General features: G+C 41.1%; 2 protein-coding genes and 1 non-coding gene across 6 annotated transcripts; all 3 read left to right on the forward strand.

Moving 5' to 3' along the window:
- The first annotated feature begins 1,724 nt into the window (after positions 1 to 1,724).
- LOC116256064 (pyridoxal 5'-phosphate synthase subunit PDX1.3) lies at positions 1,725 to 6,217 on the forward strand. Of its 3 annotated transcripts, none has more exons than XR_004173040.2 (3): positions 1,725 to 1,883; positions 2,082 to 3,189; positions 4,642 to 6,217. XR_004173040.2 is itself a non-coding variant. In XM_031632217.2 (2 exons), exon 2 carries the CDS (start codon positions 2,201 to 2,203, stop codon positions 3,128 to 3,130), a length of 930 nt encoding a protein of 309 aa, XP_031488077.1. In that variant the 5' UTR covers positions 1,725 to 1,883; positions 2,082 to 2,200; the 3' UTR covers positions 3,131 to 3,425. The 3 variants fall into 3 exon arrangements, 1 of the variants encoding a protein (XP_031488077.1); XR_004173041.2 differs by having other exon boundaries at positions 4,647 to 6,217; XM_031632217.2 differs by lacking the exon at positions 4,642 to 6,217 and having other exon boundaries at positions 2,082 to 3,425.
- Positions 6,218 to 7,612: 1,395 nt separating this feature from the next.
- On the forward strand, positions 7,613 to 7,731 carry LOC116256934 (5S ribosomal RNA). Its single transcript, XR_004173254.1, has one exon. It is a non-coding gene; the product is annotated as a 5S ribosomal RNA (ribosomal RNA).
- Positions 7,732 to 11,655: 3,924 nt separating this feature from the next.
- On the forward strand, positions 11,656 to 16,146 carry LOC116256833 (vacuolar cation/proton exchanger 1a). 2 transcript variants are annotated; one of them, XM_031633338.2, is made up of 11 exons: positions 11,656 to 12,584; positions 12,891 to 12,958; positions 13,039 to 13,067; positions 13,615 to 13,811; positions 14,063 to 14,278; positions 14,697 to 14,831; positions 14,925 to 15,041; positions 15,156 to 15,209; positions 15,303 to 15,419; positions 15,550 to 15,643; positions 15,763 to 16,146. In XM_031633338.2, the coding sequence occupies exons 1-11, from the start codon at positions 12,267 to 12,269 to the stop codon at positions 15,828 to 15,830; spliced, it is 1,413 nt and encodes a 470-aa protein (XP_031489198.1). In that variant the 5' UTR covers positions 11,656 to 12,266; the 3' UTR covers positions 15,831 to 16,146. The 2 variants fall into 2 exon arrangements, with proteins under 2 accessions (XP_031489198.1, XP_031489199.1); XM_031633339.2 differs by having other exon boundaries at positions 11,669 to 12,584; positions 15,766 to 16,146.
- Positions 16,147 to 18,321: the final 2,175 nt, after the last annotated feature.

Genomic DNA, 18,321 nt, shown 5'->3' on the forward strand with positions numbered 1-18,321 from the left:
ATGTGGTATTTACAATCACAAAAAGATTTCATGCTCACATACAAGAAATGAGATCAGTTGGGGATTCTCAGGTACTTAGACCCTGACTTTATTGGGTTTCTCATGCCTAGTTATGTCAATATGTTGATTCATAGACAAGCGTTAAGCAAACACCTATAGCTACTTTCACTATGGGAACACAGTTGATAACTTGTTATGAGACACATAAGACTATGAACAATATTAAAGGACTATTAAAGTAGTTTTATAACTAATTAATAATATGGTATTTTTTAGGCAGGGCAATTAGGATGGAGGTAATTGAACTCTAATGACCATAATCGTTCAATCGTTTTAACTAGTGGCCTGGGTAATAGAAGAGTCAAGTACCTACCCCACTGTGATGCTAGCTTGGCCTTGAGAGGAATCGCTATAAGCAGAAAATCTGTACAGTGTCTATTCTTGGAAAGCCATTAAGGCACTTGTGTAAGAGCATATAGTTCAACAGGAAAATGAACTCGGGCATGAACTCCCTCATTGAGCTGGCTTTTAGTTGAAGTTGACACAAAATATTATAGCAGATTACGTGCACTAGCAGGAAGGATGTGTTTCATCTGATGGATGCATAGACCAGAACAAGGATTCTCATCCTTCGCAAATCAGAAATCTTTCGACTAATCTTAGTTTTGTAATGCTTTCTGGTTTCTATACTAAATTGAGTGTCTCGCTGTCCTTAGTTTCGGAATCTAAAACCAAAAGGTGATTGTCTACAACCACGAAGATAGTTTGAAGCATTGGTAGGACCAAATAAACTTGGTTGTTAGAACAGAATATAAGTAAGTTATCCTTGAGAACATGAGTACTGGAGAAAAAAGTTGGGGACAAAGCTCGCTAATGCTGGCCAATAAGAGTGATTTAAACATTTTGGTCAAATTTCATGGGGCATAACATCGTTGGTTAGGTTAGTGGCATTTTAAGAAATTGGTAAGGGTGCTATATCCACTTGGCCCCGACCTCACCTTTAAGAAGTCAAGAGTTCAATGCCGACGCTTGCTTTAACCCCTAGGTGTCCCAGTAAGTGTCTCGTTGCACTTTTTACGCGTCACATGCTACCGTCGACCACCACAGTCCATAAGAATCAACAAATAACAGATTTTGGAAAGAGCAACGGGAAAGACATCGGAAGAAAAAAGTAGTGGAGGACGCAGGGATCGAAAATGAGAGGTTTATTTTCGAGGGTGGTCCGATACCTCAAAAATAATGTGTTTTGCGCGTGCGCGAGCCATTTTCTTTTATGGCGTTGGTTGCATTGCTATCTCCATGACCATTATCGACACAAGTTTGGTGATTCTGAATGAGTGTGCAATGCTGGAGAAATGCCGGCTTATTTTTAATAACACTGAAACCCGCATTTCTTTCTCCGGAACGGCTTATGTCTATACCACTGTGCACAATTTAAAGGTAATAACAAAAAATATTCCTATTTAAATATTTAAAAAACTTCTTAAAAACATAAGGAAAAGCTTACTAAACAGGTTACAAGTCTAAAATATATATATTCCTTTTAAAAAATCGAATAAATACCTCAAATTACACCGCCCGCCAATCTTCTTTTTTCCCTTTCAGGTTATATTTGTAGGCACGCAAGTCGATCACGCAACTCGGCCTCCTTATCCTTTCTTTGCTTTTTATGGAGGAAATAAAAGGATTGGCTACTCTAGAAACAAAAGGGCAGAAGAAAAGAAAAAAGAAAGAAAGAAAAAAAAAAAAAAGTAGTGACACCAAGCCTGTGCTTTGTGTATATATATGTTGCCCTACCCCAACCCTGAAGGCACCCAGTCTCCGAAACCGCCTTTCTCTATTCCTGCGTATCCCTTCTGTCGTCGTGCTCATTTACAAGCAAGGTTTCTGTTCTCTCCCTCGCTCTCTTTCTGCCATTGTTGATATGTGAATTTCTTTTCCTTCTTTAGCGGGATATATATTTTTCCTCTGGTAGGACATTTTCTGCCAAAATAGCTGTAGATAATCGGTCAAAACAATCTCGGCAATTCTGGGCATCCGCTCATATATATCTTGGCGTCTTTTTTTGTTCCTTTGTGCAGATCTTGATCTTGTATTCCATCCCTGTTCCCGTCCGTGATTTTGCCGGTGGGTCTATTCCCCCCTTCTGCTTGCTAGGTGTGAGCCGGGGATCAGTTTCAGAGAAGACAAAAAGAAAGAGATGGCCGATACTGGTGTGGTGACCGTTTACGGGAATGGTGCCATTACTGAGGCCAAGAAGTCCCCCTTCTCCGTGAAGGTGGGTCTGGCTCAGATGCTTCGTGGTGGTGTTATAATGGACGTTGTCAACGCGGAGCAGGCCAGGATTGCCGAAGAAGCCGGTGCCTGCGCGGTGATGGCCCTTGAACGTGTTCCCGCTGACATCAGGGCACAGGGAGGTGTTGCTCGGATGAGCGATCCGGGCCTCATTAAGGAGATCAAGCAGGCCGTCACCATCCCTGTTATGGCCAAAGCAAGGATAGGCCATTTCGTCGAGGCTCAGATCCTCGAAGCCATCGGCGTCGACTATGTTGATGAGAGCGAGGTTCTTACTGTAGCCGACGAGGAGCACCACATCAACAAGCACAACTTCCGTGTCCCCTTTGTCTGTGGCTGCCGGAACCTGGGCGAGGCCCTCAGGCGGATAAGGGAGGGGGCGGCCATGATCAGGACTAAAGGAGAAGCTGGGACGGGGAATATTATAGAAGCCGTCAGGCACGTGAGGTCCGTCATGGGTGATATCAGGATCCTCCGCAACATGGACGATGACGAAGTTTTCTCTTTCGCGAAGAAGATATCCGCTCCTTATGACCTGGTGATGCAGACCAAGCAGCTTGGCAGGCTACCAGTGGTGCACTTCGCTGCCGGTGGCGTAGCCACGCCTGCAGACGCTGCCTTGATGATGCAGTTGGGCTGTGATGGCGTCTTTGTGGGCTCTGGCATCTTCAAGAGTGGTGATCCGTCTCGGCGTGCTCGCGCCATAGTCCAGTCTGTAACCCATTACAGCGATCCTGATATCCTTGCAGAAGTGAGCTGCGGCTTAGGTGAAGCTATGGTTGGCCTTAACCTCAAGGATGATAAAGTTGAGAGGTATGCAAGCCGGTCAGAGTGATCACGGAGCAGCGGTAGCAGCAGCAGAAAGAAGAAACTCGAGAATGAGCACGACTCTAGGTGATTGCCATTAGCGAGACCTTCAAAACTAAGATAGTAGAATGAATAAGGAGTATGCTATACTATTACTTGCTCTGCTCAAGCTTTGCTTTATGCACAAGACTGTTGGTTCTCCATAGTATTACTTGCTCTGCTCAAGCTTTCGTTTATGCATAAGATTGTTGGTTCTCCCATTCGATGTTTAGATTTAAGGTGATCAAACAGAATTTGTTTGTCCGATTTGTGGTGGGCGATTAGACAGATGCGTGTCCTTCAATTTGTTGTTTAGTTTCGAGGTGATTAAACAGATTGCTGGTCGTCGAATATGTGGTTTGTTGCGGATCCAGAGGGTTGCCATAGAGTCCTAAACAGATTTTTGGTTTCCTCCCTCTCTCTCCCAATTATACTCCTTTCTATCATCTTTACTCGATGTGCAGCTCGGGCCGCTAATCAAGGTTATGCGTCTCTAGTTCCGTTCATCTTTCGAACTTCTGATGATTAGATGGCCGTTTTCTTCTCTTTTTAATTTACAAACACCACCCCGGGTCTGATAGTGGATGCTTCTGTTAAAAACTGGGCCATCTGTAGACTAGGCCTAAACAAGTTCGGAATGGTAAAAGGCCATCGCAAGAGGGTCTTCTTGCCCAAACCGATAACTGAGTGTCTCTTAGAGTCCCTGTAAATGTCTTATCCTGCTCCTATGAAGTTGTAGAACAGAAGTTTCTCTTTCAATTATGGGAACGAGGAACATCCGAGTGAGTGACCACGCCCATGTGATATCTAATATCTTGCTACCCCTCGGTTCTTTCCCTTGCTTGTTCTATACTTCCGATGCAAACCTGCAGGTGTGAGGGCCTCCCTAACCTTTCTTATCCAGAAATTGGAGCTGCTTAACTGCTATCCCCAAACCTGGAAGCACATCAGCAAGGTACAGAGGTATAACTTATGCATCAGCTCTAAGCATCGGAACAAGCACGATTTCTACCATCTGAAGAGGAAGGTTGTTTCAACAGTGCAAATCTTGTAGTCTGTGGTGGCAACAGAAGAAAAACAGCTGAGAGTTAGATTTCTTCGTTCAATGGCATTCACAAGGACTTTCTTCCTAGGGAAGATGGTTAGAAAAGACTCCATTCTTTGGAGAACAATATCAACTTGTGTTAAGAGACTGGGAGAGAGCTTTTGTTTCAGGATAAATGAAGCGTTCAGTTATTCTAAACTCGTCCTCGACAGATTTATCCACGCCCACCCCTGCACAATAGGACACCTAGTCCAAGTTTGTTGTCCACCCACAGTGCTAAAGGTAGACATAGATTATTGCCCTGGAGGTGGCCATGAACCACTGAAAGCCCATATGGATTATTTAAGCGACGGGTGCACTTCTTTACAATCTTCTTTAGCTAGGATGACGACTACAGGTCTTCCAAATAGCATTTTTGAAACGATTACCTTGACTAATAATTTGGTTTTTGACAGCCCAGACCTTCCACATTACGGCGGAAACTACCAACTTCCAACATTTGTTCATCCAGCCTCTTTCGAAAGAGGCTGCCAACCAGTGCTGCAATTCTTGAGATACAGCAGAGTGTGGAATTCTCCTCCACCTGAATTTATCAACAATGAGATGGCAAGAGTAAGCCACATATTTGCAACCAAGGAAAAGATGCTAGGAGTCTTCCACATGGTTCAAAGTAACACAACGCACATCTACTAGCAATTTGAAGCGACATTGCAGTCTCTCTGGCGTAGGCACTTTGTTCTCATAAGCTAGAAAGGGAATCCACTGGAATCTGAGGTGGCTATAGCTATATTACATATGAAAAGCCCTCCACTTCATGTATAGAGTGGAGCTGCGAACACGATCCCATTTACTGTTCCTTCTAAATTTTTGCACCTATTTACCATTCCAAATCGGAAATGTCTGTTCTGGATATATCAGCCTGGTTAGTTAACTGGATTTTACTAGTGATCCGACTAGCCAAGTTAAGGTTCTAACCATGTCTGAAATCGGATAACATATACTTAATAGAAGTATTTAGGATAGGTATCAGTTGGGGACAAATTTTCGACTGGAACCGAGTTCAAAAGAGTATAAGATTGCCACAGGTCAATCCAAAATTTGGCCTTCTCGCCGTTTCTCACTCTCCATTCCACCTGATTTTTAACCTTGTTCTGCCGCTTAATCATGTTCTTCCATAACCAAGATTAGAAAAGGTAGTCCTGCCTACTAGTTATCGAAAAGGGACTTGATAATATGTTGGCGCATTTCTATACAACACAAAAGCCAGGAATCCAGAGGTGGTTTCAACTTACGGATTTTCGTTTCAATTCAAAAAAAGGGACTTGGTTGGTATGTGAAGCAGATGACACGACAATAACTGAATCTTGATAATACTAATGCACACGAGCACAGTGTTTTTGGAGCACGCTTCTAAGTTGGAAGTATCAATCTGGAACATGTATTCACTCAAGGCACCTCTGAATTATTGGCTCGAGAAGTGATCGGGGTGGCTGGTTTGTCTGTAGATGGCCTGTTTGGATATTTAATTGTCCCATCTACCGTGCGCAGAAACAGCCGTGACAGTTGATTTGTATTGGCTGCTTTCACAATCTTTGCACACGCAGCGTCATAAAATATGCTGATTCCTGTTGAGTTTCCACCGCTAAGATGTGAGCATTATCTCTCTGCTAAGGAGTGTAAATCCTTTCTGCCGGCTGCTTGTTATAGACAGATCCTGAAATTAAGCACTGTGTGAAAGGAAGCATAACACGCAGCGTGATAAGATAAGTAGATGGACGGTTAACATCTGTACAGTACAGAGATTCCTATTGAGTTTCCACCACTAAGATGTAAACATTATCTCTGTGCTGAGTGTAAATCCTTTCTGCCGCTGCTTGTTATAGACAGATCCTGAAATTAAGTGCTGTCTGAAAGCCAGCATTCTTAACACGGACAAAGTTTACTGTTCATCTGCGGCTGGACAAGTGGTTAGGTAAAAAAAGTATCTTATGTTTTAGGTATTTAATTGCAATAAGATCAGTTTCTTTGTTATTTTGCTGCTCGAATTGTGACCACTGTTATTGTCTTTTCCTGCACTAGAAGGTGATCGTCTTTCACGCCATCCTCTGGCAAGGAGAGTATTAAAATTGTTTTACTTCCGAACCATGGTATGTTCAGTCCGATCTTTCTTCAAAAAATTATGGGTTGTATGGTGGAAGGGGATCGAACACGACTATACCACCGAATATTGGAAATTATGTTCGTGTGATGAGAATGACATTTTATTCTCAAGGTGGTTCTTGTTTGCGACGGAGCATGGGAGCCTTAATTTTTCTAATTACTTCTGTACCAACTCAATTTGTTCATGTAATAATATACAACATAGTTAGCTGACTCGCTGAGTTGGCTCTAGAATCGCCGAGTCAACTCGAATTGTTGGAAAACCTGGCGACGAATCAAATGTTGGTCCGGTTTGCCCTTGGCTCAACTGACTCGCCTGACTTGGTATCAGCCTGACTCCTCCATTCAAGTTATTTTAAAACTCGATTGAGTCAACGAACCTGATGATCCGGCCATCTGCCGATCCGAGTTCGAATCACAGGTTTGCTGATATACAATATATATTTTTTCTCAGTAAGATCGGTGTAAAAAAAATGTTTTTAAAAGGAATGGCATGTCAATTTTAAAAACATTTCATTCTTTCCTTATTGTTAAACTTTTTTACAATGATATAGCTTACATATCGAAGCCTTGTCTTCCTAGTAACATATATGTGTTGGTATTTGATAACGCATATTGACTATGACGTCTTCAAATACGAAGTTCAGATCGTTGCATAAAGTTTTGACGATCTTATGAAGTTGTTTTGGTATGACTTGAACAGTACAAATGAAGTCAGAATGTCTTGAGTTAATGTGATTAATTCACAAATACTTGCGAAATTCCAGCATATGTGGTTTGAATTTTTTAACGAGATGTCCTTGTTTTAGAATTATGTCTTTTTATATACAGTTAAAATTTTCGAAAATTTTCTTAGTTTTATGGTTTAGATGTATATGCTGGATGCATCTATACATTGGATCCATAGAAAATTAGTCTAGTATATGTAATTTCACATATTCACATATGACCATAGTGTGAAATAGAGCTTTTCTAGTTGCTACTCTCTCTCTCTCCTTGCGGTTTGTTACTGTAACTAAAGGACTTCTTGTCCCCAATTTTTGTATGTAGGGGACGTCTTGTCCTCCAATTTTAATATACATTCTCATTTTATCGGCTCTCTCTCTCTCTCTCTCTCTAGCAAAACTAGAAGATAGATAAAATGACACACACACATACGTGTATATATATATATATATAGTCCTAAATGCAGACCCTACTCTTGAACATACCTTCTTGGACATTAAATTTGAGTCATCCATCTAAAATCAAATGGCCCAAACCATTGGGTGCGATCATACCAGTACTAACGCACCGGATCCCATCAGAACTCCGAAGTTAAGCGTGCTTGGGCGAGAGTAGTACTGAGATGGGTGACCTCTTGGGAAGTCCTCATATTGTGTTCCCTTTTAAGATGGCTCATTTCAGCTTGGTGGCGCATTTGGGAAGAGCGCAACAACAGGGTATTCAGGGACACCTTCTCTTCGTCAGATGGTGTGGCTAGTCTTGTGCAGGAGGATGTCCAGTTTGTCATTCGGTTAAGGCGCCGTGGTTCGTCTGCGGCTAGGTGACGGTACCGCTTCTTCCTTCCTCTCTATTCACACATTTCTTCTCACTGTGCATTGTATTGTATATTTCGCCTTTTTGCTTTTGTTTTTGCCGATTGCTTTTGTATATAGGGGATGTCATGTCCCCAAAATTTATTATATTCCCCCCCCCCCCCCCCCCCCCCAATCCCTCTCCTCGTCACTCTTTCTCTCTGGCTCTCTCTCGATGGCATTGGTCATGCCAAAGGATGTCTGCCGTGCCGTCCTGGCCCCACCGGTGACGGCAGGGCTGCTCCCTCCCTGCCGTCGCCACGGGATTGCTCCTTTTAGAACGTATGAGAGGGGAGAAAGTAGGAGGAGATGGGAAGAGAACAGAGAGAGACGGACAGAGAAAGGAAAAGGAAAATAGATCTGAGCCATCTGATTTAAGATCGGATGGTTTGGATTTGATGTCTACAAATGTCTAAAAAAACAGTTACCATTCAGTAAAACGAAAATTTGTATACAAGGACTGAAACTTAGGGAGAGAAGAGCCTGATCTCCCATTTTCCAAGCTTTACAAAATCTAGAGCACGTAGCGTGGGATCAGATGTCCCAAATAAGCTGTTGGCTTAGGATAGGGAAGCTAGAAAAGGAAACTCCACAGGAAAAACCTTGCCTCGATTTATATCGGTTAGAAAACAACTTTATATTTATCCATCCAGGCCAATGATACGGATTCTGAGGTGCTCCAAAGATTATGCGAAATTATATCCATCCTTCCAGGCCTTTGTATCCATCCTTCCCTCATAGTTATTTCATAATTTGAACGTGAAGTAAGCTTCTTTTTTATTGTTTTAACAAAACTAGCTAATAATATGTTCTATAGCTTGGTCAACAAACATTTGAAATGAGGACAACATTGATGTCATTCACACTCTACTTTTTAGTTAAAAGAGATAGACAACAGCACATCACCTCCATTATCTCCATCACTGTCCTCTCCTCCGAAACTATGCTTTTGAACTGCCAAAGTATAAACGCTGTGTGTGGATGACATTAAGTACTCATTATGTCCCTCTCAATTTGCATATTTCCCCTTCCTTAGTTTACAATCCATTCTAAGCCATAAACACGAAGAAAAGTTGAAGTGTGTTTCGAACTTCCAGCTCTATGATGGCAGTTTTCATCTTCCAGCCATTATAAATATGCTTGAATCAGATTTTTCTATGATCATCACCCCTCTAACTCTCTCCCTTCATCCCTCTCGTTTTGTATCTCTCTCTCTCTTTCTCTCTTGCTTCAGAAATTTTTCTCATCATCAATTAACTTTTCAATGGTAATCTTTGTTTAGACATATGTACATTTTGTACATAAAATCACAAGTGATATTTATCTGCTTTGGCCATAGAGATGTGAGGTCTCGATATAGCAGTGAAAAAAATCGCCGGTATAAATCGGACATAATCGTCCCACCGCCATCTTTCGCGGCTATAGTCAGAAAAATTTCCCAACGGTTCACAAATTCCCAACACCCAAGGTTGGGAATCATTTTGCCAACGAAATTTTTACCAATATCTCTAGAGCCATCAGCATCGGAAATGCCAACAACCTTAGGGCGTCTTTGCCAATAGTTTAGGCCGTCGGCAATGTCAGTGACTTACACTAACATTTTTTTTTAAAGGTGTATTTTACGAAGACTTTTAGCAATACAAAATAAAATAAAATAAAAAAACCTTTCAACCAATAAATATATATATATATATATATATATATATATAGTCTATCCTTATGTCAAGAATTTCAAGTAAAGAGTACGACGACACGGAAAATTTGTCGCTCGTGAACTTACTGTCTGCAGTAGTTCACGGCAGTGAGAGGCGTCGCCCCACCCCCGGCGGCAGTGGGGGATGGCGAAGGCCTCCCCTCCACTATTCCAGCGACGCTTCGCAGGGCGTCGACAGAGTGGTCGAAGGGAGGGGACGGCCTTCCCCTCCAAAAAGCAGTTTTTTTTTTTATACTTTTTTTTCTCTTTTACGAGTGTGTGGACGCTCTATAAAAAAATGTACGTTACTCTCTCTCTCTCTCTCTCTCTATATATATATATATATATATATATATATATATATTTATTTATATTTATATATATATATATTTATATATATATATTTATATTTATATTTATCAAGATTTATGACTACCATGCATTTGCTCCAAAAAAAGATGATTACGACATGTATCATGTGAATGACATTGAAGCATTGAAAGTATGGTAGAGCAAGTGACATTTGTATGAACAATGTTATTGGGGGAAGATTGATGCACACGACAGCCCCCTTTGCAAACCTTCCTATCATGGAGGAACATGTGCTCCAGGAATCGTCGATTTCTCCTCCTCTGATGTATGAATGTATGATCCATCTCTGTCTTTCTGTGATCTCTCTCGTCTCATCTTTGAAGAAGTTTCCTGCCATCTTCCAGCTAGCTAGCTAGGACAAACCGACCTTGCTTGTCTCTTCGATGGGCTTAGAAAAGGAAGGTGCCGCGAAGCCACTCGCATTCAAGCCGTCAACTGCAAGTGGCCAAATCGAGTACCAGCTACGGTGCAGCGACGGGTGCTGCTCTTTTGGTTGCAGGTGCTTGCACGTGAAGGCCATGCAACACGCAACATGCATATCTTCGCATTTGAATTGTCATTCTTTATGAATCTTCCATTTTAAACTTCCATGGAGAAGGAAATTAGGAGCATGCATGTTGATGGTCTGTGTGATGCTGTATCACAGGCTTATTATTTAATCATAATAAAATAAAACATTTATTTATTTGATCATGCAATCTTTTATGGATATTACACACTCTACATGTCAATCAAGAAATATAGCTTCTCAAGAAATATAGCTTCTCAATGGCACTTTCTTGCTTGTAAGAAAAAGATGTTTTATCAGTTAACGATTTAAAATTAAGCAATCTGCACTAATTATATTGAATCCTTCAGGGCTCTCCTTCAAGCATCGCCAATCCAATTGATTACTGACCTAAGTAACCTGTTGTTGGTCATGCGTCCTGCCATTTTACCTCTATGTATGCATGCATATTTTGCAATACAATTTTGTGAAACAACCTTTATTTTCTCAGGTACGGCGCTGATATTGCTTGTGCATGGTACTATTATAAACTTCATGCAGGTAGCTCTTTTTTGCATGATTTTAATGCCAACTATTCTTCCGTTAGATTCAAAGGGGCGTGGTGCATGCAACTTCTTATTAATGGGTTCTTTGTTATTTTGCAAAAGCTAGTGTTAATGTGAAAATACTCAAAATATTAGCCCTTTAGCATTTGCAAATAAAACAAATTAAGATCATGCAATCTACTGCATTTAAAAACAAAAAAAAAAAATTAAAAATGCTTGCAGATCACAAGGAGGACGATGAAGACAGTTTTATGTGGTCAAGAGGGGATGAGGCTTTCAGTCTTTGAATTTTCGAAGTGTGGGCTTTAACCTAAGCAATGACTTTTTGCCTTTAGGAACGGTTGCCGCCGTCTTTCTATTTTTGGTTTGGGGATTCACCTTAGCTGCTATATCATATATACGCTCGGCCATCGGCAGGAACAAGGCAAGGCCACTGTGTTGCTTGCTGTGTTAGTAAGTTGGAGATCTCTCTCTCCTTTCTGTAATTATAGCTTGCCGATTGAGGGATTTAGATTTTAAGGCTAGGTTTTCTTGTTGATTTTCCTTTCATAGTTTTGTTGCTTATTTAATAAATACTTTTTTATTTGATCTATTGTTTTTTCTTTCACTTTCATGAATGTCATTTTTCTTAAATTTCGAGATCTACTTTAAAGGGAGTTAAGTCAAGGACCCTACATCGTATTTAGGATTTACTTTAAGAAAAATATTATTGCGAAGATCTTGAACATGCTTAACGATTGAAAATGGATTAGGGGATGAAATTGGAAAGCAATAGTTCAGTGAATGCGTATTCCGATTGATTTTTCTTCCAATTAGTTAGTATGACGATTAACTTCCACTTCCTTATAATGGAAATTGATCCAATTGCGGGAAGAGGAGGTCAGGTGGTGTTTTTGGGTTTTGACGGGCGTGATAGTTGGAGAGTTTTGGGTCTTAAGCACGGGCCACATTTATAAAATTGTTGGTGATTATAATTACTTAATTTGCTTTTTGAACACTGTTTACTGCAACTGTTGAAATTTTATCGACGATATATCTTTGCTCCCTGAGCGCAGCCAAAAGTTTTTTGGCTGGTCTGCCACGCATCCTCTATGAAGTTGCGAGGAAACTTCATGCATGATGCCTATATTAGTGGGCATCTCCAGTCCCGAGTTCCCATCTCACGACCAAATTAAGAGTGAAACGGATCAAGTTAGTTGCATTATTTGCTAGCCAGCTCGATTCCATGGATTGCAAGCGGATTAATGGAGGAGAGGACGGTGGGGCACTACTACCGGATGAGCGGAGGCTGGAGAGAGGGCTTGGATCGGCTAAGGGCAGCTGGAGGGTCCCTAAGACGAAGCACGGCGGGCGCACAGCCCACAATATGTCCTCCTCCTCCCTAAGAAAGAAGTCGGACCTGACGCTGCTGTCCAAGGTCCGGCTGGGCTTGGTGTCGGCCGTGCTGGCCAACCTACAGGAAGTCATTCTCGGCACCAAACTCTCCGTCCTCTTCCCCGCCATCCCCGTTGCCTTCATAGCCTACTTCTACCACTTTGGAAATGTAAGCAAATTCATTAATTATTGGTGGCATGCGTTTATATATATATATATATATATATATATATATATAGACACTGCTTATCTTGCACACGCACGAAACAACCCCAGTTAGTTTCTTCGTTTACCCTTCCTACTTGAAGTCCTCCGTAAGAAGATCGATGAAGTAATCGTAATACACGCTGCCCTTGAAGCTGCGTAAGGCTTCAACTGTTGATATTGACCACCCGATCGAGTTAAACTTAGTTTGAAGAGAAAGACTGATTGTCTGCTTTTTTTCTGCTGTTGTATATAAAACTTCGAACGTCAGGTATGGATCTTCGCGCTGAGCCTACTGGGTCTCACGCAACTCGCGGAACGTGTAAGCTTCCTGACAGAGTGAGTATTGGAGCTTTTCTCCCTTTCTTTCCATCTCACTCCCTCTCTTTTCTTATGCTCGTCTCTCCACATTATTACAGGCAGATTGCACTTTACACTGGACCAACAGGTATAGCATTCCCTTAACTATGAGACTGATGCGAGATAATCCCCCAACGAGGAAAGCTGTTGTTATCTTTTGTGAGACCTGTATATGATATGATACCGTCCTTTCAGCTCTTCTCAGGACACTTCTATAACCAGTCCTGCTCTGTAACTAACGACTGTCCGTTTCTTACCCACGACGCGAAACGACAAAACATCATTCTGTCTGACTCCGCCCGAATAATTAATGTTACTCTTCAGTCTTGCTTTGCTACGGAATGACATTTTAATCCGGTTGCCCACGGCTTCACAATTGATCTTCCTCCCTCTGTCCCTCAACATTCAACCACACACACGCACCCCTTCGGCCCCGGTCAACGAGCGCCAACTTTTTGAACACAAAAACGGACTTCTTGGATGAGTAGACATCAATCAAACTCTAAGGTTTTCTATTTTGTCCTTGAAAAATAAGATAGAGTACTCCGTTCCATCGCTTTGTATGAATTAGGAGTCGGGCTTGATGATTATGCATGATGCTAAGCTTTAATTTGGCTTTGAGAATGTGACTGCAGTTGGGGGTCTCCTGAATGCGACGTGCGGAAATGCCACCGAGCTGATAATAGCGATATTGGCTCTAGCCAAGGGCAAAATGGAGGTTGTCAAGTGCTCCTTGCTGGGCTCTGTTCTTTCCAATATGCTGCTGGTGCTGGGGACTTCCCTCTTCTTGGGAGGACTCAAGAATATGGGAAAGGAGCAGAAGTTCGACCAAGTGAGGAGCCGGACTACCACCGCCTCATATATGCTATGCTTCAATTTTCCTTTTTGTCTTTTCAATTCAACCTCATGCATCTCGGCACACGTATACACCATGCGGAATTAGTATATATTATAGGCATACTTTACTTGACTGATTGCGGCTTTCTTTCATTCGTTTTAATTTGTCACATATATATTATAGGCATACTTTACTTGACTGATTGCGGCTTTCTTTCATTCGTTTTAATTTGTCACATGTGACAGACGCAATCCGGAGCCACTTGCAGTCTTCTCCTGATGTCCTCGCTCTGCCAACTGCTGCCTTTGATTTTCAGCTATTTTGAGAGCACCGGTTCTGTGCCCCAAGGTTCCCCTTTGCACTTGTCCAGAGCGGGCAGCATCCTCATGCTCATCGCTTATGCCGCATACCTTTTCTTTCAACTCAGAACACATCGCCAACTGTTCGAGGCCACAGAGATGGTAAGATGGGCAAGTTAATTCAACTGCATCCAAATTATAATTTCTTTAACCTCATCAGCGGCATCCGCTGATGACATGGGCCCCGGAGCTCATTCGTCCTCATTATGAGCCGGCCCGCGCGGCACTTACTCTCTGCCCCCTACTTTTTCTCCCACCTTACAATCATCTACAAAACGAAAAACGGGGAAAAAAGTGTAAAGTTAACCAGTAATTAAATAATAGCCTTATGTACATTGTAGAACGAGCTATGTTACTTGATCTGCTTAATTATCACCTTATGAAGAATTGGTGTTACTAGAACTGATCCTTCTCATGATCAGCTCTGCAGCAGTCATCTCTCTCTCTCTCTCTCACACACACACACATATATATATATGCATTCCACTAACAACAACATTGTTTGGGTTGATGGTTACAGACAACATTTGAAGATGAGGATGGTGAGGTTAATGAAGAAGAAGTAGTCATAGGTTTGTGGAGCGCCGTCTGTTGGCTACTTGGAATGACGGCCATAATCTCAATCCTCTCGGAATTAGTGGTTGGCACCATTGAGGTCGTCCCTCTCTCTCTCTCTCTCTCTCTCTCTGGTATGTACGCTTCTTAATTTGATGTTGTTATGGTAAACTCAACTTGATCTTCCAACTAGGACGCGTCGGAGACATGGGGCCTATCTGTGAGCTTTGTCAGCGTAATCCTACTACCTATTGTTGGAAATGCAGCAGAACATGCAGGCTCAATCATTTTCGCAATGAAGAACAAACTGGTCAGTATATCTTATACATCAACCTTGCACCATTTAGTTTTTACATACTTCGTCCCCTTCCACTCAGCTCGCTTGCTCGGCCGCTTAGTCCCTTAGTTATTGTCTTGTTTGCAGGATATCTCTTTGGGGGTTGCCATGGGTTCCGCGGCCCAGATTTCTCTCTTCGTGGTAAGTTGCATGCAGATTAACTGCATCAGCAGTGATAAAAACTATTTGAGCACTTGGTCATATGATAGGCACTTACACGTTTCTTTTCTTTAGGTTCCCTTGATTGTAATTGTCGGTTGGATAATGGGAATCGATATGGACCTTGATTACAAGCTCCTGGAGACAGCTTCCTTCATCATGTCGGTCATCGTCACGATGCACATTCTACAGGTTTATGCAATTCTAGTTGGCATTCATGTACAGAAATCAATAGAACAAAAGCAAGCAGATCATCTGACACATTTTATTATTCTCATCCTTGGGGTGCCTGGCTGATCTGATGAGGAATTCTGAATGGCAGGATGGTGTTTCCCACTATATGAAGGGATTGGTCCTGCTTCTCTGCTACCTTATGATCGGAGCCACCTTCCTTTTGCTTCAGACTCCCTCATGCGGTAAGTATACTCAAACAGCAGCAGTACTCTTAAATGCTGTGCTGCTGAACCCATCACTATGGAGAATAATGCATCCCTCTCTCCCCGTCTGTACCTAACTATCTTGATCCATCATTTAGCAGAGCACAATAAGAGAATCCCCGTTGTTGGCGGAAAGCAGTCATTGAGAAGAGACATCCTTGTGTAGGGGAAGCTTGTTAATCACCCTCATGCACCAAATTTCCAAAATACAGAGGTGGCTCCATTGGGCCCTAGCTGAGTCACCCATGCACGAGGGCAGTGGGGGAGAGGGACTCGTCCGCATACGTTTCCCTCTCTTCAAGTCTTCGTGCCGCCATCCAAGGAGGAAGAAGCGAGATGAAAAAGTTGATCCCGTGTTTCATATGCATGTTTTATTCGTGCAAAATATGAGTCACCGTGAGCTCCTATATAGGTTTTGGCGCCTGATCGGCTGTAGTGTATTCCCGTTTTTCATCTTCAGTGGATCATCTTTTTGTTGCCTATCTTATTAGTACCAGCAGTCTCCTGTTTTCTTGCACCAAAAATGAGAATAGAGAGAGACAGAGAGCGGAAGAAGGTTAGCATTGAACGTTACAATGAGTCCAACCCAATGTTTGAACGAAAAGCAACGAAAGGAAAGTCACTCGAATAATGGGTTCAAAAGACACATAATCAGAAAACCGAGCTTGCAACGAGTCATTGATCAGCCCCTTCCCCTTGACTGGGCCACCTAAAAACTGTACACAGGTAAGATTTGGCTCCTCATTAATATTCCATAGGCAAGCACATCATTCCTAAATAGCCATCCAACGAACGAGCGAGCGAGCGAGAGATATTCAAAACATGATTCAATCAGAAAAAAATTAAAGCTCGCATTACCTTTAAATCACTTTCAAAGCATCAAATTTGGTAAACTATATATGTAAAGGAAATGTCAGTAAAAGATAGGAGATTGATTATAAAGGAAATATCAATAAACCAATTGGATGAGTACAACATAGGAGATTGATTATACAGGAAATATCAATAAAAAATAGTATTACGAAGAACAATGGAGACAGAAGATTCCTGAGAACTGAAATTTGTGGCTCTCTCTCTCTCTCTCTCTCTCTCTATATATATATATATATATATATATATTTATATTTATATTTATATTTATATTTATATAAATTTGTGGCTCTCTCTCTCTCTCTCTTTTATATACATATATATATATATATATATGCACACACACACATATATATATATATAAAATAATGGAGAACAGAACTTTTACACCATATTCACTTTCATGCAGGCTTGCAAGCAAAGCAGAAAATCAATTTTGGTGCGTGCACACTGCACGTGTGCCCAAAAATTAAAAATAATGCTGTAACAGCAAGCTACTCATATTCAAACAGAAGAGAAAATATTATTTTACAGGCATCCAGTGGAGAAATAAAAATATTGTATTATTCTAATATCAAATATGAAACAATTAGCTAAATATCATATTTCTCCTACATTTTGTAATAGTCAGTAAAGCTTTATATCGACACTTGTCATGGACATCAGTAAATTTTTAACCGACCGACATTATTAATCGTCATCGACTTACATTTATGGGTCCGTAAAAGTGTGATAATTTTTTTTATTAATCTGCATAGGACGTATTTTTTCCCTCTTGAGACTTTAATCAGTTTTTAAATTTCGTAGGGTTTTGGAGTTTTCAAACCATCTAATAATCAATGTTATTAAATTTAGGTTGAATTGGTCTGATTCGAACCATTCAAATTGAATCGGCTCCAATCATATCTGATTCAAGGGCTTTCAACAAATCTGAACATGTGTTTCGTTTTTTTTTTTTTTAAAGGTAGTTTCTGACATGCTTCCCATGGGCCTTTCGCAGAGCATTTCCCTTTTGAACAAAAATATGAAACTGATCATATTCTTTCTATTTTTCCTATTAAAATTAAGGTATTATTTTGACTGTTATCAATAATTGTTTTTATTAATATTATTATTATAATCATACTCTTGATGTTCTAAAAAATTTTAAAGTTAAAATATATGTTTTAATTCATTCGATCAGAGATTCCATTAGCTTTCCATTCAATTAAAAAGGTGAAATTCCTTAACCATTCGTTGAGACATTTCTCCAGCTTTTCCCCTTCATTTTCCTTCATCTATTCGCATGAATGCAGATTCACCTTGACTTCATCCACCACCAGAAACTAAAGTTTCTCTTCTCTTTAACATTTCCTGGTCACATGAAACAAAGGGGTGCATCTTGTCCTCCTATTCCAATAACAATCCCTTTTCTCTTCAAGCCAAACGAAAGAAGAGACACCATAAGACTACTGGTTCTTCAAAACAGAGCTCCACCTTGGTCAGATCAAGGCTTACCTTTCACTTTTAATTCCAAACAATTGATGTCGAATCTGAGTTTCCGGTACGTCAATGTAGAATCGAACCGACAACGCACCTTCTACATGACCGCCTGCTCGATCAACTATGTTTTACACCGGGTCAAACAACACTGGAGAAATTAATGCGAAGAAGATTGAGGTGGTAGCACATTGATTTTTGTGGTTATGAACCCTACCTATGTTCGAGTGGATTTGCCCTAAAAATCGTAGCGACGACCTAACCACATTCTCAAACCTTGGCTTTCAACAGCAAGAACACTCGCTTCT

Source organism: Nymphaea colorata, chromosome 6 (genome assembly GCF_008831285.2).
Source record: "Nymphaea colorata isolate Beijing-Zhang1983 chromosome 6, ASM883128v2, whole genome shotgun sequence".
NCBI classification, from domain to species: domain Eukaryota; kingdom Viridiplantae; phylum Streptophyta; class Magnoliopsida; order Nymphaeales; family Nymphaeaceae; genus Nymphaea; species Nymphaea colorata.